The 26,243-nt window shown below is 43.3% G+C and overlaps 2 protein-coding genes across 6 annotated transcripts in view; both read right to left on the reverse strand.

Moving 5' to 3' along the window:
• LOC126212861 (zinc finger protein 83-like) overlaps positions 1 to 26,243 on the reverse strand; it is a 1,762,073-nt gene that overhangs the window by 1,731,434 nt on the left and 4,396 nt on the right. The window lies entirely within an intron of this gene.
• The window catches only part of LOC126212867 (zinc finger protein 726-like), a 196,359-nt gene that overhangs the window by 166,378 nt on the left and 3,738 nt on the right, over positions 1 to 26,243 (reverse strand). For both annotated transcript variants that reach the window (XM_049940355.1, XM_049940357.1), the window contains exon 3: positions 4,965 to 5,027. In XM_049940355.1, the coding sequence (XP_049796312.1) occupies positions 4,965 to 5,027 (63 nt within the window). The remainder of the gene's footprint in view (positions 1 to 4,964; positions 5,028 to 26,243) is intronic.

Consider the following 26,243-nt stretch of genomic DNA (forward strand, 5'->3'; position numbering starts at 1 on the left):
GCTTCAAGAATCAGACCCCCTGGACATGAAGGATTGGACTCAACTGAACATGATAGGTTAGGCAAAAAGTTGGTTATAATCTTACCTATCTTGAATCTCATGAAAAAACGTCATCCTCGTAGACAGTAGCGATAACAAAGAAGGGAGGGATAGATTACAAGCCATTAATTGTACATCATAGATACACTACAAAATTGTTTAAGGTCTTGTGTTTCAATGATGGAGGACACGACGTGGAAGAAACTTTTCAAATTCTTCAAGACACTTCTCCATGGGAACAAGTATTGATATGGATATCTTTGAAGTAAACAAAAATACACAGCTCTCAGCATTTATAGCTCTTGAGCACAGAATTTTGACCATTGCAGTACTCATTATTCTAGGAAACAGCAAATGATGTATTAAGTTGGTGGGTATTGTAGATAATAATCTTTATAACCAATATGGTAGTGAATGTTTTGTTTCTTAGCAGATAATTAATGGTTATTTGGCACTGGCTCTTAGGCAGAGCTTTGATTCAACTGAACATACTGCAAACTGTGGTGTCAGTCAGAGCTTAAGAAGTTCGCTGAACATGATGCAAACAAGAACTTACGCAACATTCAGTGTGGATGGGTGTTTCAAAACTTTGTAACACAGGGATAAGCAGTTCAAGAGTAAAATCAAAATGGTATTTTCAAAAGTCAACTCACATAATATTCCATCATATGGATGTCTCACCTACTCCTCATTCTGAAATTAGGAAAATCACATATTCTCTCAAAAATAAAACTTCATCTGTACTTGATGGTGTTTCAGCAAAGTGAAGACTTGTTATGATATGTGTTGTATTTTCTGAAACATGTAATGCATAACAAAGACAGTGTATTTTTCCAGACATATTGAAACACACCATTGTTGAACCACTATGTGAGCAAAGTGGAACAGAGATGTAAGTAGCTACCAAGATGTTTCACTGACATCATTTTTCCAAGTTTCTGAGATGGTGATTCACTCTAGAATAGTATCTCTCCTGTGCAACTTTAATATCAAAACTACAGTTTGGCTTTCAACTGAGAAAGTCATTGTGCATTCATTCATAGAATTTTACAAGAATTTAACAACAAAATAGCACCAGTTTGTATTGTCTGTGACCTATCTAGTGCACTTGACTCTGTGAATCACAACTTAGTTCACTATGGTTTCATGGAATTAATAGGACAGCCTACAAATGCATATTGCCTAATCTAATCAACAGATGCAGAAAGTGTACATAATAATACAACCAATATAAGCACGGGAGATGCTTCCAATTTGAAAGAAATCAATTATGGTGTTCCACAAGGCTCATTGGTTGGCCCACTATTGTTTCTCATACATGCGAACAACAAAATGCCCAATATACAATAAGCAGAATTAGTAATTTTCCAGATGACATTAGTCTTGTAATCACCCAAAATCTATATACAGCAACAGAAGGAGAAGTAGATAATGTTCTTGCAAGTGTTACTGGATGGTTTTCTGCTATTGTTCTGACACACACATTAGGAGGCACTAAACCAATAATAAACACAAAGTAGGGAAATAATAACTACGCTGGGAACTACAACATTTTGTGTGTCCGTATGGATGAGAGTTTAAATGGAAAAAGTACACTTCTGAAATCCTAAAACAACTCAGTTCAGCTAAATTTGCACTTTGTATCATGGCAAATCTTGGGAAGAGAGAAATCAGTAAGTTAACATTTTGCATATTTCCATTTAATAATGTCATGTGGAATAATGTTCAGGGGCAACTTATCATTAAGAAACAAAGTCTGCACTGATCAAAAACTTGTTGTAAGAATATTATGTGCTCCTCACCCAGCACCATTTGCAGACATCTATTAAAGGAGTCAGGCATTTTGACTACTGCTTCACAGTACATTTATTCTCTCATGAACTTGGTTGTAAATAATCCAGTTCAAAAGGAACATTGATGAACATAAGTGCAGTAACATAATGACGTTCATTATTCCACACTGAGGTTGTCTTCAGCACAAAATGGGGATGAACATTGTTGCCACCAATATTTTTGATAACTTACTCAATGACATAAAATTTCTGTCAGCCAGAAAAATTAAAACTGAAAACTGAAAAATTTTCAGTCTCACTACTATTCTGTTCTACTGGAGGATTTCTGTTTACACAAAAAAAGGTTGTGGGTAACAGTTTCTAATTCACATTTGCATTAAAAATAAGAACCTGGTAAATGGTCAGCATTAGTCATACTCACACATAAATGTGTACTTATGACAACTCATTCCACATCATTACAATTACTTGTACAAATGATCCACAGACCAAGAACCTACAAACCAACTTTACTAACTAACTAATTAACCATCAGTCTCCCATCCCAAGATTGGTTTTGCCAGCACAAACATTCGTTGGGTATAGACCTTTCAAAGGTGGTATACCTTTGCCTTTCTCAGACCTTTGATCAGAATTACTTCTCCAGATGTATGGGTGCCTACAGTTTAAAGTGGATTCCAACCCATGGTGAAACTTCACATCTTGCTAATATTAGAGGGAAAATGCATGGAAAACAAGAAAATGGAAACTGGACTGACAAGGGTTGAATGCTAAACTGTTTAGATCCATACTCTTACACAGTTACAGAGGCACTGAAACAACTTAGTTTTCACTTTAGCCAATAAATATGACTGATAACTGACATTGGCATTCTGTAGTTAAATTATTGTCCTTCTGTGGCTACTGACATGCAGTATTAAAGTACAGAGTGGATTTCTGTAAAGGATGATCATTATTCCCTGCCAAATAATTCATACACATGCTATTCATTGCAAATACGTTTCACATTCCCTTTTTTACAATGACTTTGTGTGTGTATGAAATTCCTGTAAATTTTTCACGTTATTAGAAGTCTTCTCTAGAAAATCTTAGGGTGGCTGTTATTATCTGCAGCTATTATTTACGTCACAGATATTCTCCTTAGCCTATCATTAAAAATAAAAATTCTTCCAGCAGCATGAGAATTTTTCAACTTTTAGTCACACAACATGAAGTCTATTGTTTTGCAGTGTCTTTATTATATGATTTGTTGACTACAATTGAAATTAACTCGATCCCTGAGATTCTCCTAGTCAAAGGTGATGCTAGTACAAGGCATATTAATTTGCAGGTAATGTATGTACAATACAGATTTCAGAGTTCAATGTGACAATTTTTTTCCCATAATCTATGATCAACTGCTTTATAAAATTGGCCCTGAGCATTTGAAATATCTGCCTCCCTTCTGTCCAGTGTGTATTGAGTAATAGGCCTCTAAAAGGGCAAGGTGGTTTTATGTATGCCCCCATCACCACAATCCTGCTTACAGGAGCTTGCAGGTAGTCTCTACTGAGGATGCTGGTGCCACACACACACACACACACACACACACACACACACACACACACACACACACACACCACACACACAAGATTTTAGGAGGGCCTAATGTGTGGAGAAGATATCACTTCTCTGTATTTGTAAATGTAATATTTAGAGGAAGTACTAGGATGACTGTGGCTATTGTGCCAGGAAACAATGTATACTTTGGAGGCTTTGAATCTACATTGAAGTTCTGGCAGACAATCACCACCAGGTTGTAACTAGGTACAAAATAACAGAAAACAACACTTTTAGCATCTTTGTGTGGTTATTTTACAACAAAATGTCATTTACACAAGCTATGCCAACAATTTTAAGATTGTATAACAAATGGCATCTTTGCTGATTATAAAGTGATAGCTAGTTAAAGCAAACTGACAAACTTATGAGAGGAAAATGAATGTCTTTCATATGGATAATCAGCACTCAAGAAAGAATAGTAAACTAGTTGCAATACAAATACTTGCTAAATCTAACTACAATACTAATTTCAAATAGCCTTTGAGGGACTTACTACCTCCATCATCATGTGTACATATTTACTACAGAAATTACAACATTTTTGTGCTTTCCTTCCCTCCTCTTCCCCACCCCACACACATGCGTTTATGTAATCTGCCACATTTAAGGAAAAAATGTATAAATTTATATGGACAAATAATTGTTTCAAATACCAGATGTTGTCACTTCATAAGAAGACATTCCAAAAAGGATTCAAGACAGAGAAGTTAGAAATTATCCCAAGTAAAAATTACTTAATATATTATGTAGAAATTTGCTTTTGACTAAAGGAAAGATTGAACCCGGTTTTCCTGCCTTGGTCACATGCTACAACGAGAATTTGGCAGGGTCCAGAATGCATACTTAGATGGCCGTATTATTCACACAACTAGTCATTAAGGCAGGAATCTAGGCTCCAATCCCAGTCAAGGCAGCAATTTTCATATTTTGATTCGTAAGTATATCATCACAATAACTCATAATTCCTATCTGTAGTGACAAATGCAAGGAACTAATTCTTAAAATATACACACTAAAACTATTGCACAAGCTCACTGATACTACTTCAGCTAATGTTAAGAGAGGACTGCCCCCCCCCCCCCCCCCTAAAGTCTTTGTTGTGGTGACAGTCTGATTTGTAGCTAAGTCTGAGATCTAGGTTATGTTTGAAGGTGACAATTTGGCTGAGAGTTGGCAAAGCTAATGGATGTAAAAGCAGAAAAATCTTGTGGTGGTAATAAGCTGACTAGTAGTGAAGCCCCATCTTTATCTCCATGCCATACTGAAAAATACAGGGGAGGAGGTTCAAATTTAACTTTTACCGATACTTCAGTTCATTTAGTGTAAATTATAATGCTCTATTTTGCCCGCTTTCCCTAGTTTTCTGCCAGGGGCCTATAATATTACAATGAGTGTAATCATTACAGGCACTTCAGTGAAAGCCTGAACGCCAATGGAGAGCTGCATTGCTTATCATTCCCATTATGATCACAACTGTGGCACAATTCAAATGTGCTTAATTTCATGTAGTTACATAAATTCTTGAATTACCTCTTGATTCACACACTCTTGCAATTCTTCTTTCACGTTCACAGTGGATGGGCAAACCTGGACCTGCAGTAATAATAAAACCACATAATTAGTGTGCTTAAGCAGTTGTAAATTTAATAGTTTTCTGTAAAACTTATGACACTATTAAGTTTAACAATAATAATAATTTTATTACTAGTTCTTTTTTCTGGGAGGAATTATCTCGAACAATGGAAACTCCAGGTTTGAATATCAGCAAACGATAGAATGCTGCTGACTGTAAAGATGACATGTTAAACTGCAAACAGATACAATGAAAAGAAACTTGCACATTAGTTTTGTCCTTTTCTGACTAAGGTAATGAGTAAGCGTCTTTTCACTGTGTCTGCCTGCAACTTAGTGTCTCATCTTTCCCTTATGTTATCGATATTCACATAGAAAAGATGTGTCATATATATCATAAACCATTTGCCAAGTAATGGAAAGTCAAGGATTGAACAACAACAATAATATGAAGTTAGATCACTACTCACCACATAGCAAAGATGCCGAGTCTCAGACACGCAAAGTGAAAAGACTGCTACAGTGGCCAAAGACAGTGGTCACATGTATGTTTACGTAAATTGTTCTTGTGCAAATGTGTATAGGCATTTTCTACATCAAAAGGAAGCCTTTTGGTCAGAAGTTAAAATGCAAAATAAGTTTTTCTGTTGCCCCTGTGGTACTCAATGTTTCTTCTGTACAGTAAGTGCTCATCTATTTTTTCATAATATTGTTACAAAAGACTTTTTCTCAACAGGTGATTTTCTTATACCTATGGATGATACACAAACCCGCTCAGTAACAAAATGTCCTGGATACAGGCATGACAATTTTTACAATGAAGTCACAAAAATGTAGAGAAATGAGATTTTCAAAGTTCAGGGGCTGAGAGTTGGGGGATATTCATCCGTACCCTGTTTCTCCTAGGCTCAGCTTACACAGACTGACCCGTTTTAACGAAGACTTTCTTGGTTAGGTAGTCAATTTACCCCATTATATTGCAAGGGCTAATTTTGTGTGAGTTCTTTCATTTGTGTTTTCGTTGCTTCTCCTGAATTATTCTAGGTGAGCGAGCTGAAAGACGAAACACAAAATTCACAGTGACAGAAAAGTTTGTTTCAGTTTCCCCATTAAATTTCAGCCTTAAAACTGGATGATATTGCCACCTTTTAAAGAAAACGAACAAGAACTACGTTTTAGCATTAATTTTAAGTGAGGATGTAATGGATTTTGGTCCAAAAAATATATTTTTCAAAAATATTATTTCCTTGATCTACACAGTTTAATCTATGTTGTGTGTGAATTTTATGATGATAGTAGCTCCAGAAATGCCTTTAAATTGTTAAACTGCTCTGCACTTGCGGCCACTCCCACCTTTTCTAACATTTGGGAAACTGCTTGCTTCAGCGGAGTTTGTCAGTGTGAAGGCTATTTTGATAACTTTGGCTGACATCTATACCTTTGCCTGAAAACATTGTTGCATGTGGTTTATTTACATTTTGATAATACCAACACACATTATGGGTGGAAGGTTGAATTTGCAAACCTTCACATGGAAGTCAAGATTTATGCATAATGGGTAGTGGGAAAACTGTGTTTAGGAAATGGAGGTTTCATGGAAATCAGTTTACCAACAAAAAAAAGAGGACGTAGTTCAAAATTAAGCTTCCACATCAAAACTTGGAATAGGAGAATTGTACAGGTGTGTGAATAATGATATGGATACCACTGGATTCAGACTTACTGATTTAGATCTTGTCTGCCAGGTTAGAGCTTGTCTGTCAGGCTATAAAATTTTCATGTTCATGTGTTAGCTGTAAAAATACAGAATGCACAATTGTTGTTGAAGAAAGAAGAGTGGGAATAGCTTGTGATTTTAAATTAATTTGTAATTTATGTAGCTATGAATTTTCATTTTCCTCCTCCAAAAAAATCGACACTGGTACATATGAAAGCAATTTTAGGTTAACATATGCTATGAGATGCTTTGGACAAGGCAGAGAAGGAGGTAATTTATTGTGTGGTTCCTTGAACATGCCCCCAACTTGTGCAAGGTTTGGAAAAATAAATAAAGAAATTGTCTGGAGGTGTATGCGATACTGCCAAAGTTTCTATAAAGAAAGCAGTTGAGGAATTGGTGGAAATAAAAATAAAATAAAATAAAATAAAATAAAAAAAAGAAGAAGAAGAAATAGATCCTAGAGTAGGTATTCATGACAGTGAATATCCTGCAAATGTTACTGACCCATGTGTGTCTGCAGATGGGACCTGGATGAAAAGGGGTCACTCGTCCCTATATGGAGTTGCATCTGTTATAGGTATTGACTCGGGTAAAGTTTTCAATGTAGAAGTTATGTCTAAATACTGCCACCACTGTGCAACAAGGAAAATGTCCAACAATGAAGACAGAAACTTTTGAAAGAAAGGCATGCAGTAGCATGCTCTAATAATTATAGTGGCTCAAGTGGGGGCATGGAGGCTGCTGCAGTTGTTAGGATGTTTTCCAGATCTGAGGACCAGTATGGTGTCAGAGATGCAAAATACCTTTATGATGGGGACTCCTCTTTGTTCAAAGCTGTGACAGATAAAAATCTGTACAATACAACAATAGATAAGTTGGTATGTTTTGCCAAATCAAAAAGAGGATTGGTGGTAGGCTTCGTCGCTTGCTGAAAGAGAAGAAAGGTGAAGTACGTGAAGCCGGAAAACCACTAGGAGGAAAAAGCAGGCTTACTCTGAAAGAAATTGGTTCTCTTCATTTATTTTATGGGAGAGCTATCAGGAAAAACCCACACAATGTAGAGGTAATGAAGCATGTTGTGTGGGCAATTTTTTTCCACAAACTATCCACTGACAAAACACCAATGCACAACTGTGTCCGATAGGCGATTGGTGTACATTCAACAACAGAAATGGGATGTATTCACATAAACACTAATTACCAGAACTTTTTTTTTAGGGTACTCAACTACTAAGGTCATTAGCACCCAGTCACAAATGTTAGTGCACTAATAGCATAGAAAAACACAAGGGGGCAACAACAGGATGTACTTACAAACACACAGATAAACAAAATAAAAGAGTCAGATTTTCTTGGACAAGTCCGTCAATGTCATAAAACTAAGAATACGAGCAGCTGCTCGAGTGTCATCAGCTAAAAGTTCCTGTAAGGTAGACAGCAGACACAGGACAACACGAGAGTGAATAAAATGGGGACAGGACAATAAAATATGGCGCACCATCAATGGATGACCACATGGGCACTGCGGGGCGGGGTCACCAGACAACAGGTAACGGTGGCTAAATCGTCAATGCCCAATCCGCAACCTGGCCAAAATGACCTCCTCTTTCCGGGAAGGGTGTGAGGAGGTCGTCCAAGCCATCAGGATCGGTTTGATGACCCTAACCCCACCAACATCAGTTGATGAGACACAAAGCACACCAACGTGGCCAGGAATCCACAAAAAAGGACACAAGCGCCAGCATCAGCTAGTGATTGAAGGGACCGTTTAATTCATTGCACGAGAGGGTGGTCCGAATATGGGTCACGGAGACTCTGAATGGCGCTCAAAGAATCAGAGCAGATGCATAGGGAGAATGACAATGGCGGCGGATATACTGAACAGCCTGATAGAGAGCAAAAAGCTCAGCTGTAAAGCTTGAACACTGGTCAAGGAGCCGGTATTGAAAGGTATCATCCCAATGACAAAAACACATCCGATGCCAGCAGTAGTCTTGGAGCCATCTGTGTAAATAAAGATGTTATTAGCGAGCCTTGAACGAAGTTCGACAAACCTCAAGCAGTATATCGAATCCGGGGTCCTCTCCTTCAAGGTGAACGCGAACCTGAGCCTGGAGCCAAGGTGGTGTCGGGCTCTCACCCACTCGAAAAGTCGTAGGGAGGGTAAAATCAAGTTGCTGAAGCATGCGATGAAAGCGAACTCCAGGAGGTAACAGGGCAGAGACATACAGACTCTATTGGCAGTCGAAAGAGTCGTCAAAGAAGAAGAAATATGACAGGTGGTGGGGCATTGACATCAATCAGCAGGCCTACCGACAAAGCAACATACCGCGCCAGTAGTTGAGCGGCAATTCGACAGCGTTGGCGCACGGACTCTCAACAGGGCTGGTGTAGAATGCTCCAGTCACCAGACGTAACCCCCGATGGTGGATAGATTTTAGACGGCACAAGACAGACGGCTGGGCAAAAGAGTAGACAAAGCTCCCATAATCCAGCTTTGATCGGACAATGGATCGATATAAGCAAAGCAGGACCATTCGATCTGCTCCCCATGACGTACTGCTGAGAACACGGAGGACATTTAGGGAACAGGTACAATGAGCAGCCACGTAAGACACATGTGGAGACCAGCAAAGTTTCCTGTCAAATGTAAGACCTAAAAATTTTGTTGTCTCCACGAATGGGAGAGCAACAGGACCGAAATGTAAGGTTGGGGGAAGAAACTATTTGTATCGCCAGAAGTTCATACAGACCGTTTTATCACCAGAAAAATGGAAACTTTTAGCGACATCCAGGAATATAGACGGTCTAGACAATGCCGAAGACAGTGCTCCAGAAGACATGTTCTCTGAGCGCTGCAGTAGATCGTAAAGTCATCCACGAAAAGGGAGCCTGAAATGTCAGCTGGAAGGCAATCCATTATTGGATTGATAGCTATGGCTAAAAGGGCCACGCTCAAAACGGAGCCCTGGGGCACCCAATTCTCCTGGCGAAAGGCATCTGACAAAACAGAACCCACATGTACCCTGAACATTCGATCCATTACAGATGCATTAATAAAAAGAGGGAGGTGTCCACGAAGGCCCCAAGTGTGCATGGTGCGGAGAATGCCCGCCCTCCAAAAGGTGTCGTAAGCCTTCTCCAAATCAAAGAACACAGCCACCGTCTGGCACTTCCGCAAAAAGTTGTTCATAATGAAGGTCGACAAGATAACTAGGTGGTCAACAGCAGAGCGACACCTACGAAAGCCACATTGGACATTGATAAGGAGGCATCTAGATTCAAGGAGCCAAACCAATCAAGAATTTACCATGCGCTCCGTCACCTTGCAGATGCAGCTGGTAAGGGAGATGGGGCGATAACTGGAAGGAAGGTGTTTGTCCTATCCTGGTTGGGGTATGGGAACAACAATTGCTTCATGCCAGTGTGTGGGAACATGATCTTCAGTCCAGATGCATTTATAGGCGCAAAGAAGAAAGCCTTTACCTGCAGGAGAAAGGTTCTTCAGCATCTGAATATGGATACCATTGGGCCCCGGAACAGAGGATCGAGACCGGGCGAGTGCACTTTCGAGTTCCCACACGGTGAAGGTAGCATTGTAACTTTCACGATTCAAAGACTGGAAAGAAGGTGGCCGTGCCTCCTCTGCTTGTTTTCGGGGGAGGAAGGCAGGGTGGTAATGGGCAGAGATCAAAAACTCCGTGAAAAAGCGGCCGAAGGCATTTGAGACATCCTCAGGACCCACGAGGACTTCATTCGCTACAGTCAGGCCAGAAATCAGGGAGTGGACCTTGGTGCCAGATAGCTGGTGCAGGCCACCCCAGACAACCAAAGAAGGAGTAAAACTGTTGAATGAGCTGGTGAAAGCCACCCAGCAAGCCTTTCTGCTTCCTTCGATAACACGACGACATTGTGCAAGGAGTCGTTTGTAACTAATACAGTTCGCCATTGTACGGTGGCATTGGAAGGGGCGTAAAGCATGTCGCCGAGCACGAATAGCGTTGCTGCATGCTGTAGCCCACCAGGGGGACTGGGACTCAACGTGGAGAAGAGGAAGTACGGGGGATGGAATATTCAGCAGCAGTGAGAATAACGTCCGTGAGGTATGCGACCTGACTATCGCAGCTGGAGAAGTTTTGATCACTGAAGGTCGCCAGGGAGGTGAAAAGCCCCTAGTCGGCTTTGGAGATGTTCCAGTTAGTGGAACATGGAGAAGGGGTGTGATGCAGGAGATGGATTACGCAGAGGAAATGGTCGCTCGAGTATGTGTCAGACAGAGCATACAACTCGAACCGACATGCAAGTTGGATAGTGTATAATGAGAGGTCCAAGTGAGAATAGGTATGTGTTGCGTCTGAAAGGAAGTTAGGTGCACCGGTATTTAAGCAGACTAGATTGAGGTGGTTGAAAAGGTCTGCCAAGAGGGAGCCTCTCAGGCAGGATGCTGGAGAGCCCCAAAGGAAATGGTGGGCATTAAAGTCTCCAATCAACAAAAATGGTGTAGGATGCTGAGCAATCAATTGTATCACGTCTGCCATAGTAAAGGCAGACAATGATGGAGTGTAAACAGTACAAATGGAAAATGTGAAAGTGGAGAGAGTAATTCGGTTGGCAACTGCCTGCAGATCTGTGTGCAATGTGATTGGATCATAGTAGACATCATCCCGAACCAGCAACATGACCCCTCCATGAGCCGGAATACCTGCCACAGGGGGTAGGTCGAAACGCATGGAGGTATAGTGTGCCAGGTCAATACAATCGCATGGGCATAACTTCGTTTCTTGGAGACCTATGACAAGCGGGCAGTGCATTCAAAGAAGCAATTTTAGTTCCTCTCGGTTGGACCGAATGCCGCGAATATTCGATTGAAGAAGTGCCATTATGAGAACGAAAAGAAAAAGAAGAAAGGGTCACCTCGATGGCCGCTGAGGGCCTGGCTTTGAGGGAGTGCTGCTGCTGCAGTTGATAGGTGGTGAGTCATGGTCCATCAACTGAACAGTTGCATCTGCCACCTTCCTGAGCTGGTCAGGAGGGGCAGCATCCTCCGCCGGTGAAAGGCCAGATGATCGGCTACCAGCGGTGCGGCCTGGCGAAACTGAAGATAGCCGGGGACGGCAACCGCTGGGTGGCGCAGGAGAAGAAACGCGCCTCGGTGGAGAACTCTTGTTTCTGTGAGCCTTCTTTGAAGAATTACGTTTTGTTGAAAGAACAGTTGATGGCTATGAAGTTTGAGTATGCAAGAAATCTTCACGTGTCGGTTCTTTTTTCGAAGGTCCAAGCATCTGATTTAGAGGTCCCTGTCTTAGCAGTACCAGATGATGATTAAGCCTTAGGGTCGGTGGGAGTAAGAGGAGACATTGATCGGGCGATCTTAGCACTGACCGATCTGACAACCAAATCACTAAATGTTAGATCACATTTCTGTGTAGCTACCTCCCTGGTAGGCCAAGGAGAGGCGAGAACGGTACTGTATTTACCTGCCAGAAGCACAGTGGGCTTTCTGCTATTGAATAACTTGCGAGCAGCCTAGGTCGACACCTTCTCTTTCGCTTGAATTTCCTGTATACTTTTCTCATCTTTGTAGACGGGGCAGTCACAAGAGGAGACAGCATGGTCGTCAATACAGTTGGTGCAACGAGGGGACGGAGGTGGACAGTCACCCTCATGGGCGTCCCTGCCACAGGTAATGCATTTAGCCGCACTTCAACAAGACTGCCGTGTATAATTGAACTGCTGACATTGGTAACACCTTGTAGGGCTGGGTACATACGGCCGAATAGAAATGATCTCATAACCCGCTTTAATTCGTGAAGGCAATTGCACATTGTCGAAAGTCAGGAATATAGTTCGGGTCGGTATGAGGTCCTTGTCGATCCTTTTCACGACATGATGGATGGTCATCACTCCCTGATCAGAAAGGAAAGGCAGAATCTCCTCATCAGTTAGTCCGTCGAGTGACTTGGTACACACCATGCCACATGGCGCGACAAATCCAAGGTGTGGTGGGCCTCCACCTGTACAGCAAATGTGTGTAAGAGTGTGGCTCGAAGTAATTTTTGGGCCTGGAAGGTGCTCTCTGTCTCCAACAGCAAGGTACCGTTGCGCAACCGAGTACAAGATTTCACTGGTCCGGCAATGGCACCTACACCCTTCTGAATGACAAAAGGGTTGACTGTTGAGAAATCGTGACCATCAGATCTTCTGACAACAAGAAACTTTGGTGCTGGTGGTAGAATTTTCGGAACAGGAGTTTCATCTAGCTTTCGTTTTTGGGCAGAAGACATGGAAGAAGAAGAAGAGAAATCTATTGCGGATGAATCCCCCATGATTGCCAGAGTCTCCGATGGTGCGCTCCTTCCTTGTGGGGGCCCTCTCAGAGGGCACTCCCGCCTTAGGTGACTGTTCACACCTCAGGACACATCTCCCGAGAAACGGACGGAGGGACCAATCGGCATGTTCGGAAGGTAACAGCTCAGGCAATCACCACTCCCTGGGCCTGGCCTTTATCAGGGGGTACGTACGTGCATTACTTGCGTACCCAGTGTGGGGAATTACGCATTACCCCGTCACCGGCTACGTGTGTGAACGCGTGGGTCGGCCTTCAGACACGCACAGGGAGGAAAGAAGAGAGGAAAGAGAGAAAGGGTTAGAGGGACAGAAGAAAGAATCTCAAATGCCGAAGCGGAGAATAAGACACGGAAAAGAAGACAAGGAGAATAGGGCAAGGAGAATGAGGCAGAGATAGAAGTAAGGGTATGAAAGCACGGGGAAGAGTGAACGTAGGGAAAGACCAACATAGGAAGAAATCGTGAGGATGGCGAAAAAGAAAGGAAACAGGATCCTGGAGTTTTCAAATGTCCGTCTCCAGACGAAGGTTTGATACATTACTCCCAAGAAGAGGGAAGAGGGAGTGTGAAGTGGAGGTATGGGGGGGGGGGGGGAGAGGATTGGTGACGAGGAGGGATGGGGAAGGGGGGTAGGGCAGCCTGGAAAGGAAGGAGAACTGCACTAGCTCAGGGCCCCGTGCTCGCCACGCACGTATCCACAAAAGAGTTGTGGACCCAGGGGGGGGGGGGGTACCATAACCTGTTATGAATGCATTGAAGCCCACATTCAGGTTTCTTGCAAACCCTGATTTATTGAGGAAGTGTCTTCACAGAAAGACACAAAATGCAAATGAAAGCCTCAATAATTTAATTTGGATTACATGCTCAAAAAGGACATTCCGTGGACTTGAAGTACTTAAAATAAGTGTCTATGATGCAGTTTTATGTTACAATAACAGAAATAATGGCAGATTTGAAGTGCTGAAGAGAGTTGGTATAGATCCTGGTGTGTTTACAACAGAAGTATTTTACACCATCGACAACAGCAGGGTCAAGAAAGCTAATAAATCAGTGTCTTACCTGCAAATTCAGGCCAGGCAGATTCGAAATGGAGGGAAGAGAAACATGGCGGATTTTAAAATTGAGGTAAGCTTATTACATGTATAAGTATGAGAACTTCCACCACGAACCATGGACCTTGCCGATGGTGGGGAGGCTTGCGTGCCTCAGCGATACAGATGGCCGTACCGTAGGTGCAACCATAACGGAGGGGTATCTGTTGAGAGGCCAGACAAACATGTGGTTCCTGAAGAGGTGCAGCAGCCTTTTCAGTAGTTGCAGGGGCAACAGTCTGGATGATTGACTGATCTGGCCTTGTAACATTAACCAAAACGGCCTTGCTGTGCTGGTACTGCGAACGGCTGAAAGCAAGGGGAAACTACAGCCGTAATTTTTCCTGAGGACATGCAGCTTTACTGTATGATTAAATGATGATGGCGTCCTCTTGGGTAAAATATTCCGGAGGTAAAATAGTCCCCCATTCGGATCTCCGGGCGGGGACTACTCAAGAGGACGTCGTTATCAGGAGAAAGAAAACTGGCATTCTACGGATCGGAGCGTGGAATGTCAGATCCCTTACTCGGGCAGGTAGGTTAGAAAATTTAAAAAGGGAAATGGATAGGTTAAAGTTAGATATAGTGGGAATTAGTGAAGTTCGGTGGCAGGAGGAACAAGACTTTTGGTCAGGTGATTACAGGGTTATAAATACAAAATCAAATAGGGGTAATGCAGGAGTAGGTTTAATAATGAATAAAAAAATAGGAGTGCGGGTTAGCTACTACAAACAACATAGTGAACGCATTATTGTGGCCAAGATAGACACGAGGCCCACGCCTACTACTGTAGTACAAGTTTATATGCCAACTAGCTCTGCAGATGATGAAGAAATTGATGAAATGTATGACGAGATAAAAGAAATTATTCAGGTAGTGAAGGGAGACGAAAATTTAATAGTCATGGGTGACTGGAATTCGTCAGTAGGAAAAGGGAGAGAAGGAAACATAGTAGGTGAATATGGATTGGGGGGAAGAAATGAAAGAGGAAGCCGCCTTGTAGAATTTTGCACAGAGCATAACTTAATCATAGCTAACACTTGGTTCATGAATCATAAAAGAAGGTTGTATACCTGGAAGAATCCTGGAGATACTAATAGGTATCATATAGATTATATAATGGTAAGACAGAGATTTAGGAACCAGGTTTTAAATTGTAAGACATTTCCAGGGGCAGATGTGGATTCTGACCACAATCTCTTGGTTATGAACTGCAGATTGAAACTGAAGAAACTGCAAAAAGGTGGGAATTTAAGGAGATGGGACTGGATAAACTGAAAGAACCAGAGGTTGTAGAGAGTTTCAGGGAGAGCATAAGGGAACAATTGACAGGAATGGGGGAAAGAAATACAGTAGAAGAAAATTGGGTAGCTCTGAGGTATGAAGTAATGAAGGCAGCAGAGGATCAAGTAGGTAAAAATACGAGGGCTAATAGAAATCCTTGGGTAACAGAAGAAATATTGAATTTAATTGATGAAAGGAGAAAATATAAAAATGCAGTAAATGAAGCAGGCAAAAGGGAATACAAACGTCTCAAAAATGAGATCGACAGAAAGTGCAAAATGGCTAAGCAGGGATGGCTAGAGGACAAATGTAAAGATGTGGAGGCTTGTCTCACTAGGGGTAAGATAGATACTGCCTACAGGAAAATTAAAGAGACCTTTGGAGAGAAGAGAACCACTTGTATGAATATCAAGAGCTCAGATGGCAACCCAGTTCTAAGCAAAGAAGGGAAGGCAGAAAGGTGGAAGGAGTATATAGAGGGTTTATACAAGGGCGATGTACTTGAGGACAATATTATGGAAATGGAAGAGGATGTAGATAAAGATGAAATGGGAGATAAGATACTGCGTGAAGAGTTTGACAGAGCACTGAAAGACCTGTGAAGAAACATGGCCCCGGGAGTAGACAACATTCCATTAGAACTACTGATGGCCTTGGGAGAGCCAGTCATGACAAAACTCTACCATCTGGTGAGCAAGATGTATGAGACAGGCGAAATACCCACAGACTTCAAGAATAATATAATAATTCCAATACCAAAGAAAGCAGGTGTTGACAGATGTGAAAATTACCGAACTATCAGTTTAATAAGTCACAGCTGCAAAACACTAACGCGAATTCTTTACAGACGAATGGAAAGACTGGTAGAAGCGGACCTCGGGGAAGATCAGTTTGGATTCCGTAGAAATGTTGGAACACGTGAGGCAATACTAACCTTACGACTTATCTTAGAAGAAAGATTAAGAAAAGGCAAACCTACGTTTCTAGCATTTGTAGACTTAGAGAAAGCTTTTGACAACGTTAACTGGAATACTCTCTTTCAAATTCTGAAGGTGGCAGGGGTAAAATACAGGGAGTGAAGGGCTATTTACAATTTGTACAGAAACCAGATGGCAGTTATAAGAGTCGAGGGGCATGAAAGGGAAGCAGTGGTTGGGAAAGGAGTGAGACAGGGTTGTAGCCTCTCCCCGATGTTATTCAATCTGTATATTGAGCAAGCAGTAAAGGAAACAAAAGAAAAATTCGGAGTAGGTATTAAAATTCATGGAGAAGAAGTAAAAACTTTGAGGTTCGCCGATGACATTGTAATTCTGTCAGAGACAGCAAAGGACTTGGAAGAGCAGTTGAACGGAATGAACAGTGTCTTGAAAGGAGGATATAAGATGAACATCAACAAAAGCAAAATGAGGATAATGGAATGTAGTCAAATTAAATCGGGTGATGCTGAGGGGATTAGATTAGGAAATGAGACACTTAAAGTAGTAAAGGAGTTTTGCTATTTAGGGAGTAAAATAACTGATGATGGTCGAAGTAGAGAGGATATAAAATGTAGACTGGCAATGGCAAGGAAATCGTTTCTGAAGAAGAGAAATTTGTTAACATCGAGTATAGATTTAAGTGTCAGGAAGTCGTTTCTGAAAGTATTTGTATGGAGTGTAGCCATGTATGGAAGTGAAACATGGACGATAACCAGTTTGGACAAGAAGAGAATAGAAGCTTTCGAAATGTGGTGCTACAGAAGAATGCTGAAGATAAGGTGGGTAGATCACGTAACTAATGAGGAGGTATTGAATAGGATTGGGGAGAAGAGAAGTTTGTGGCACAACTTGACTAGAAGAAGGGATCGGTTGGTAGGACATGTTTTGAGGCATCAAGGGATCACAAATTTAGCATTGGAGGGCAGCGTGGAGGGTAAAAATCGTAGAGGGAGACCAAGAGATGAATACACTAAGCAGAGTCAGAAGGATGTAGGTTGCAGTAGGTACTGGGAGATGAAGAAGCTTGCACAGGATAGAGTAGCATGGAGAGCTGCATCAAACCAGTCTCAGGACTGAAGACCACAACAACAACAACAAGTATGAGAAGAAAATCTTTGAACCTCATTTTCTCTGTTTTTACATCTCTTACATTATTAGAAGCCTGTTCTGAAGAAGTACATGTGCTAATCCTATGAAATTTTCAGGAACTGTTCCAACGTGTTGCTGTCTCTCTAGAACTAAAAACTACGAGATCCTGCTATTACATTCTGATTTTTAGATGACTGTATGCAGAAAAAAATGTTAATTTTGGATATGCAAAATTAAAAACTCTGTTAATGATACAATTAATAACTGTAGTTCAGTGGTTTTATAACCTTCTCAGGACCCTACAATAAAATTTTCAGATTAATTGCACGATTAGAATGAGTTATGGCTTTTTATAAAAAGACAATAAAAAATTAAAAATTACAAAATCTGGAAAAATATTAATCCTGTGTATTTTATATTTTTCCATTAAACAGTTCAGCTGCTTTACACATGTAAAATTTTGGATTTGTATGTTAATAAATATGGTTTTAATGATTTATTAAATAAATGTTTACATTTCCCATTACATCCCACCTTAAGCAATGTAATTCACCAGAAGTTGACAGTGACATTAAAGTACAATACATAATACTTGTTATCAACAATGAACAGCACATCACATGATTAAGTTTTGTGTGAGTATTAACACACAAATAATTAATATATATTTTATTTATTTATTTTTTGTTTTAGGGCGCAAAACTGCTATGGTCATTAGCACCTGGTCCGTGACTTAGGTAACAGTAAAAAACCGAAAATGGAAACCAGCAGCAATGGGAACGAAACTCAAAAAATTGGAGAAACTAAAAGCAGAAGGAAGGCTTAAAAATCCACTACAGAAATGGGTTGGTTGTCCCCAAAAAAAGCTTCAAATGAGTGACATCATTTCACTGACACTAATAAACTCGAGAACGCGATCGGCCTAGCGCGTGTCATCTGCTAAAATTGACGATGTATCAGGCGACAGCTGTAGACGGGCGCGTAAAGGAGTAAAATAGGGGCACTCAATTAAAAGGTGTCTTACCGTCCACAGCTGAGAGCAGTGGGGACAGAGTGGGGGAGGATCGCCGCTTAAAAGATGTCGATGGCTAAAAAGACAGTGCCCTATCCGTAGTCGAGTTAAAATTACCTACTCCCGACGACGCATTCGGGAGGAAGAGGTCCAAGCACAAGGAAGAGCTTTCACGTCCCGCAATTTATTATGGGGAAGTGTCGACCAATGTGCGTGCCATAAAAGAACAACACGACGACATAAAACGCTCCGTAGATCGGCGAAGGGAATCGATTGAATAGCTGGCTGAAGAAGAGAGACTGCAGCCTTGGCCGCTATGTCCGCCGCCTCATTTCCACCGATACCAACGTGTCCCAGGAGCCAGAGGAACGCCACCGAGACGCCCCCCAGGTGGAGCAAGCGCATACAGTCCTGAATCGGGTGGACAGGGTAAAGAGCTTGGAGACTGAGGAGAGAGCTGAGAGAATCTGAGCAGATAACATACTGTATCCGCTGATGGCGGCGGATGTAGTGGACAGCCTGGAGAACAGCGTAAAGCTCCGCAGTATAAACCGAACACTGGTCGGGAAGCAGAAATTGATTTTGGGTGTCGCCAACAATATAGGCACTCCCTACACCAAACGATGTTTTTGAGCCATCAGTATAAATAAATGTGGCTTCCGTCATTTGTGCACATAGAGCAGAAAATGCCCGACGATAAACAAGTGAAGGGGTACCATCCTTGGGAAACTGACAAAGGTCACGGAGCAGGCAGATCCGGGGACGGAGCCAAGGTGGTGCTGTACCCCAAGTTGTCAAGAAGGTTTTAGGAAAGCGGAAGGAAAGAGAATGGAGTAGTTGACGGAAGCGGACTCCCGGTGGTAGTAGGGAGGAGGGGCGGCCTGCATACCCTACATCAAAGGAGGCGTTGAAAAAAATGTCATGGGCTGGATTAGCAGGCATGGAAGACAGATGGCTAGCATAACGACTCAGAAAGGACTGCTCGCCGATTGGACAGCGGAGGTTCAGCAGTCTCAGCATAAAGGCTTTCCACAGGGCTGGTGTAAAAAGCTCCAGACACTAAACGTAATCCACGGTGGTGGATAGTCGAGATGACGAAGAATAGACGGCCGAGCAGAGGAGTAAACTATGCTTCCATAGTCCAATTTCGAGCGCACTACGGCACGATAGAGGCGGAGAAAGACCACTCGGTCCGCTCCCCAGGAGGTACCATTCAAGACACGGAGGGTGTTGAGGGATCACAGACAGCGAGCCGAAAGATAGGAAACGTGGGAGGACCAGCAGAGTTTTCTGTCAAACATAAGACCCAAGAATTTAGCGACATCCGAAAACGGAAGGTTGACAGGTCCTAGATGTAAGGAGGGTGGAAGAAACTCCTTACGTCGCCAAAAATTAACACAAATGGTCTTACTGGGAGAAAAACGGAAGACGGTTTCGATGCTCCAAGAGTGGAGGCGATCGAGACATCCTTGAAGACGTCGTTCAAGAAGGCTGGTCCATTGAGAGCTGTAGTAGATCGCAAAATAGTCCACAAAGAGGGAGCCCGAGACATCAGAAAGGAGACAATCCATAATTGGATTTATGGCAATGGCAAACAGTACAACACTCAGCACGGAGCCCTGGGGTACCCCGTTTTCTTGAGCGAAAGTACGGGAGAGAGTAGTGTTCACCCGCACCCTAAATGTGCACTCTGCCATAAATTCGCAAAGAAAAAGGGGCAGCCGACCTCGAAAGCCCCAAGAGAACAGTGTGCAGAGGATGCCTGTCCTCCAACAGGTATCGTATGTGTGGTGTCACCGCTAGACACCACACTTGCTAGGTGGTAGCTTTAAATCGGCCGCGGTCCATTAGTACATGTCGGACCCGCGTGTCGCCACTGTGGGATCGTAGACCGAGCGCCACCACACGGCAGGTCTAGAGAGACGGACTAGCACTCGCCCCAGTTGTACGGACGACATTGCTAGCGACTACACGTACGAAGCCTTTCTCTCATTTGCCGAGAGACAGTTAGAATAGCCTTCAGCTAAGTCCATGGCTACGACCTAGCAAGGCGCAGTTAACCATATCTGGAGACAGTCTCACTTGTATTATCCATAGCGATGTACCACAAGAGGGAATAAAGTTAAGTATACGAGAAGCTCCGTTCTTTTCTTTATAGCATTCATAAAGTATCCTGTTTCAGACTTAACGCAAGACGGCGTGAGTTGACGCGTGCCCTTTCGGCTACTTCAGCGTGGCGTAGCTAGCTTGTTACGCCACAACAGTTTGCTCTCTCCAGATCAAAAAATATTGCTACTCTTTGGCGTTTCCGGAGAAAATTGTTCATGATATAAGTGGAGAGAGCAACAAGATGGTCAACTGCAGAACGATGCTTTCGGAATCCGCATTGGGCAGGTGTTAAAAGACTTTGGGACTCCAGCCACCAAGCTAAACGGCAATTCACCATATGCTCCAAAACCTTACATACACTACTCTTGTTTGTCCTTTCCAGGTTTCGGAACAGGAACGACGATAGCTTCCCGCCATCATCTGGGAAAAGTACTGTCGGTCCAAATTCAATTATAAAGGCGAAGGATGTAACACAGACTATGGGTTGGTAAATGCAGCAACTTTTGGACGTGGATACCATCCGGTCCTGGGGCGGACGAGCGAGAAGAAGAGAGGGCATGTTGGAGTTCCCGCATGGAGAAAACAGTATTGTAGCTTTCGCGATTTTGAGAGGAGAAAGCAAGAGGTCGCACTTCCGCTGCACGTTTCTTCGGGAGAAATGCTGGTGGGTAATTTGAAGAGCTCGAAATCTCAGCAAAGTGTTGACCCAATGAGTTAGAAATTGCAACGGGGTCCACTAATGTATCATGCGCGACAGTGAGCCCAGAGACCGGGGAGAAACTAGGCGCGCCTGATAACCATCGACGCCGACTCCAAACTTCCGAGGAGGGAGTGAAGGTGTTAAATGAGCTAATAAAGAATTTCCAGCTTGCCTTCTTGCTATAGCGGATGATGCGACGGCATCGCGCACGGAACTGCTTATAGCAGATACAGTTGGCCACAGTAGGAGGGTGGCGGAAAACGCGAAGAGCACGTCGCCGCTCACGTATTGCATCACGGCACGCCTCGTTCCACCAAGGAATTGGGGGGCGCCGGGGCAATTCGGAGGTGCGTGGTATGGAACATTCCGCAGCTGTAAGAATAACGTCGGTAATATGTGTGACCTCATCGTCGACGCTGGGAAAGTGACGGTCATCAAATGTCGCTAGAGACGAAAAAAGTGTCCAATCGGCTTGGGCAAACTTTCAGCGTCGCGGGCGCATATATGGCAGTTGAGGCTGCAGTCTAAGGACACATGGATAGTGGTCACTCGAGTGTGTATCGTCAAGGGCGAACGATTCGAAGCGCCGAGCTAGCGGAACAGTACCGACCGAAAGGTCCAAGTGAGAGAAATGTGTCGTGGAGGCAGACAAAAATGTAGGGACCCCAGTGTTGAGGCAAACTAGATCCGCTTGGTGGAAGACATCTAGCAATAGTGAGCCACGTGGACAGGGAGGTGGAGATCCCCAAAGCGGGTGGTGGGCATTGAAGTCCCCAACCAGCAAATAGGGGGGTGGAAACTGACCAAGAAGATGAAGGAGAACAGCTCGTGCCATTGGTGTGGACGATGGAATGTATACAGTACAAAGAGAAAAGGTATATCCAGAAAGGGAAAGACGGACAGCGACAGCTTGGAAGGAAGTGTTTAAGTGGATTGGGTGATAATGGAGAGTATCATGGAGAAGAATCATGAGTCCTCCATGGGCTGGAGTGCCTTAACCAGAAGGGAGATCAAATCGGACGGACTGAAAATGAGGGAGAACAAAGCGGTCATGGGGACGCAGCTTTGTTTCCTGAAGACAGAAGATGACCGGCGAGTAGGATCGTAAGAGGATCGACAATTCATCCCGATTGGCTCGAATGCCGTGGATATTCCAGTGGATAATGGACATAGGGTGAACAGAAAATGGAGGAATGTGACCAAGGTTGCTGTCAACTCATTGACTGCTCAGAGCTTGCGACCGACAGCATGGAATGGCATTCAGCCGAAGATCCTGATCCATAGGTTGTTCAGGAGCAGCTCTTGCCACCAGCGATCGGCCGGTTGATCGGCCGCCAGCAGTGCGCCTCGGCGACACAGAAGACGGCCGAGGGCGATTTCCACCAGGAGGTGCTGTAGATGGGACACGCCTTGGCGGAGAAGGAGATGAACTGGGTTTCTTTGTAGCCTTCTTGGAATTATGATGTTTAGAAGGATGAACCGATGGTTGCGAAGTTGGGGTACGTAAAAAATCTTCACGAGTGTGCTCATTTTTCGAAGTCTTGGTGTCTGACTTTTGGGCTCAAGATTTAGCAGAACCCGATGAAGGGTGAACCATAGAGTGGGCACGCGAAGGTGGTGAGGTTGAACAGGCGATCTTTGCACTGGCCGATCTGACGACGGTGGCACTAAAGGTGAGGTCGCAAGTCTGCGTGGCCGCCTCCTTTGTTGGCCGAGGAGAAGCAAGGACAGTGCTGTATTTTCCTGTCTGAGGCACAGTGGGCTGTCGACTGGCGAATAATTTTTGAGCAGCAAAGGTCGACACCTTTTCCTTCACTCTGTTTTCCTGGATGAGCTTTTCGTCTTTAAAAACGGGGCAATCTCGAGAGGAAGCAGCGTGGTCACCCATACAGTTGATGCAGCGAGGGGATGGAGGTGGACAAGCACCCTCATGGGCATCCTTGCCACACGTAACACATTTGGCCGGATTGGAACAGGACTGGCTGGTGTGATTGAACCGCTGACATCGATAGCAACGCGTAGGGTTTGGGACGTAAGGGCGAACGGAAATTATCTCATAGCCTGCTTTGATTTTCGATGGGAGTTGAACTTTGTCAAATGTCAAGAACACAGTGCGGGTTGGAATGATGTTCGTGTCAACCCTTTTCATAACTCTATGAACAGCCATTACGCCCTAGTCAGATAGGTAGTGCTGAATTTCTTCGTCAGACAATCCATCGATGGAGCATGTATAAACGACGCCACGCGAGGAATTTAAAGTGCGGTACGCTTCAACCCGGACAGGGAAGGTGTGGAGCAGTGAAGTACGCAGCAATTTTTGTGCCTGGAGGGCACTGACTGTTTCTAACAACAAGGTGCCATTCCGTAATCTGGAACAAGACTTTACAGGACCTGCAATTGCGTCGTCACCTTTCTGAATAATGAAAGGGTTGACCGTGGAGAAGTCGTGACCTTCGTCAGGCCAAGAAACAACAAGGAACTGTGGCAACGATGGAAGAACTGTCTGTAGCTGAGACTCGGTGAACTTACGCTTGTGAGCAGACATAGTGGAAGGTGAGGAAACCATTGCGGAAGAATGCCCCATGATTACCGGTGTCTCCAATGGCACGCTCCTCCCTTGTGAGGGCCCTCTCTGAGGGCACTCCCGCCTTAGGTGATTGTTCACACCTCAGGTCACACCTCCCGACAAACGGACGGAGGGACCAATCGGCACTTTCGAAAGGTATCAGCTCGGGTAATCACCCCTCCCTGGGCCTGGCCGTTACCAGGGGGTACGTAAGTGTTCTACCAGTGTACCCTGGGCGGGGAATTATGCGTTACCCCGTCACCGGCTACGCACAAAAATGTGTGGGTCGGTCTTCAGACACGCACAGAGAGGAAGAAAGAGAAAGGGAAAAACAAAGAAAAGGAAAGGAAAGAAGAGAGGTCTCAAACGCCGCAGCGGAGAAAAGGGTAAAGATAAGAGGTAAGGAAAAGAGAAGGACAAAGGAAGGATGAAGACATGCAAGCAGAGAAGGCGAAGAATGCATTACATTTACGAGCGTCCGTCTCTGGACGTAGGCACAAACCATACTCCCAGAGGGGGAGAAAGGGAAGGAAAGAGCCAGAGGTGAGGGGAGGGGGGGCAAAGATGGGGGATAGGGAAGGATGCGGAAAAGTAAGGTATGCAGCCCAGAAAGGAAGGAGGGCCATATTAGCTCGGGGTCCCGTGCTCGCTACGCATGTATCCACAAAAGAGTTGTGGACCCCCTGGGGGGAAATAATTAATATGACTGCAGCAGATGTAGATTGGGAATGTAAATATTTGCTGGCTAAAAGGCAATGAAAACTTTGACTCTCCTATTGTGTAATAACAGCCCAGCCACAATATCATTCATTGGGATGGGCATAAACAGAAAAGAAGTGATGGAGATACTTTTTGGCTTCCACCTCGTACACTTCAGTAGCAGTTAGCCACCTGCTTAGGGCTACCTCACAACATACTTTTTGAGGAAATTTGTGTACTGGGCAAGAAGTACACACCAAATACCACATGAGGCCACCATCACCACACAGGCACAAACCCTTGCCTGACATCTATCAGTTCCATGCGAGTAGCCTCCAGATGGTGCTCACTAACAAACACTTCTTCCTGCTTCTGCGCCACTTCCTTCAGCACACTGTGTATGTCTGCTCATAGCGCTGACAGCCAATAGGAAAAATGTCAACTGCAGACTATACAGCTTTTGCCTCCACTGGGCAGACAGGAATCTTCCCACTGACGGACTCAAAATACAATGGGATGCAGATAAACAAACAGTTCCCCACCAGCAGCCAGACAGTAGTTCCAGAGCTGGCAATTCTCACACAATACTCTGAAGATTACCTTCTGACACTATAGTTGCTGTTCACAGAGAACCATAATCAATTACAGAGTCTTTGCAAAGATTTCTATCAGTGACAATATCAGACGGTCAAGAGACTGCAAAATTAGTTAGATACCACTGCATCATGTTCAGGACATCATCCGCCATGCATCAAAGTTTAGCAAATTAAAGTACCATTTTGTAAAATACTCTTAATAAATGTTATTTGTTATTTCTTATTGGGTTGTGACATCTTTGTAATAGCACATTCTGTCACAGTATGAGTTTGCGTAGTATAGCATGCCACTATCAACATTAAGGAACTGTAGCAGAGAACATTTTTTCTCCTACCATGAATATTTACACTGAATTCACAGTCACATTCCGCTTCTACAATCACAATGGACAATCCTCAGAGAGGGATAAAATACGTCAATATTCAGTTTGAACACAGAGCTGTTAAATACGCATTTGGTACAATGACTTACAATGTGATACTGGCCAAACAAATAAAAACAACTGCTGGAAAAGTGGGGAGAGCGGTCAAATGCATCTACTTATGACAAAATACACAGACTGTGTAGGAAGTTCTATGTATTTTTGCTATCTAAGTGGCTTTCAATTAACATGATATACTAAATATGGTTTTTGAAGGGTCTAAGAAGGTTAAGTCCATCCACTCAATATGTGAGAGAAGCTTCCATGTGACATATTCACTGTTAAGCAGTGTTCAAATCTTCAAAACTAGTATTCATCAAATACAACTTTAATCTTATAAGAGTACTATTTAATTTTATCTCACTTATCAAATTATAACACAATCTTTAAAGGTATTTGCTAGAAAATCTGAACCTGCCAATCTCAACCAGCTCAACTGACATCACAATTAAAATAGTAAACATACACTACTTGCAAATATTGAAGAGAGGTAGAATAAATGTGATAACATGAATTATAGTTATTCTCAGGGCAGAGGACTTGGTTTTGCCTACTCAAAACCCAAGTCTCACCTTCCAAAATAATATGCAGCATGGGCTATGGTAAAGGTCATCATCGCAACTTC

The sequence above is a fragment of the Schistocerca nitens genome, chromosome 11 (genome assembly GCF_023898315.1).
Source record: "Schistocerca nitens isolate TAMUIC-IGC-003100 chromosome 11, iqSchNite1.1, whole genome shotgun sequence".
Lineage (NCBI taxonomy): Eukaryota > Metazoa > Arthropoda > Insecta > Orthoptera > Acrididae > Schistocerca > Schistocerca nitens.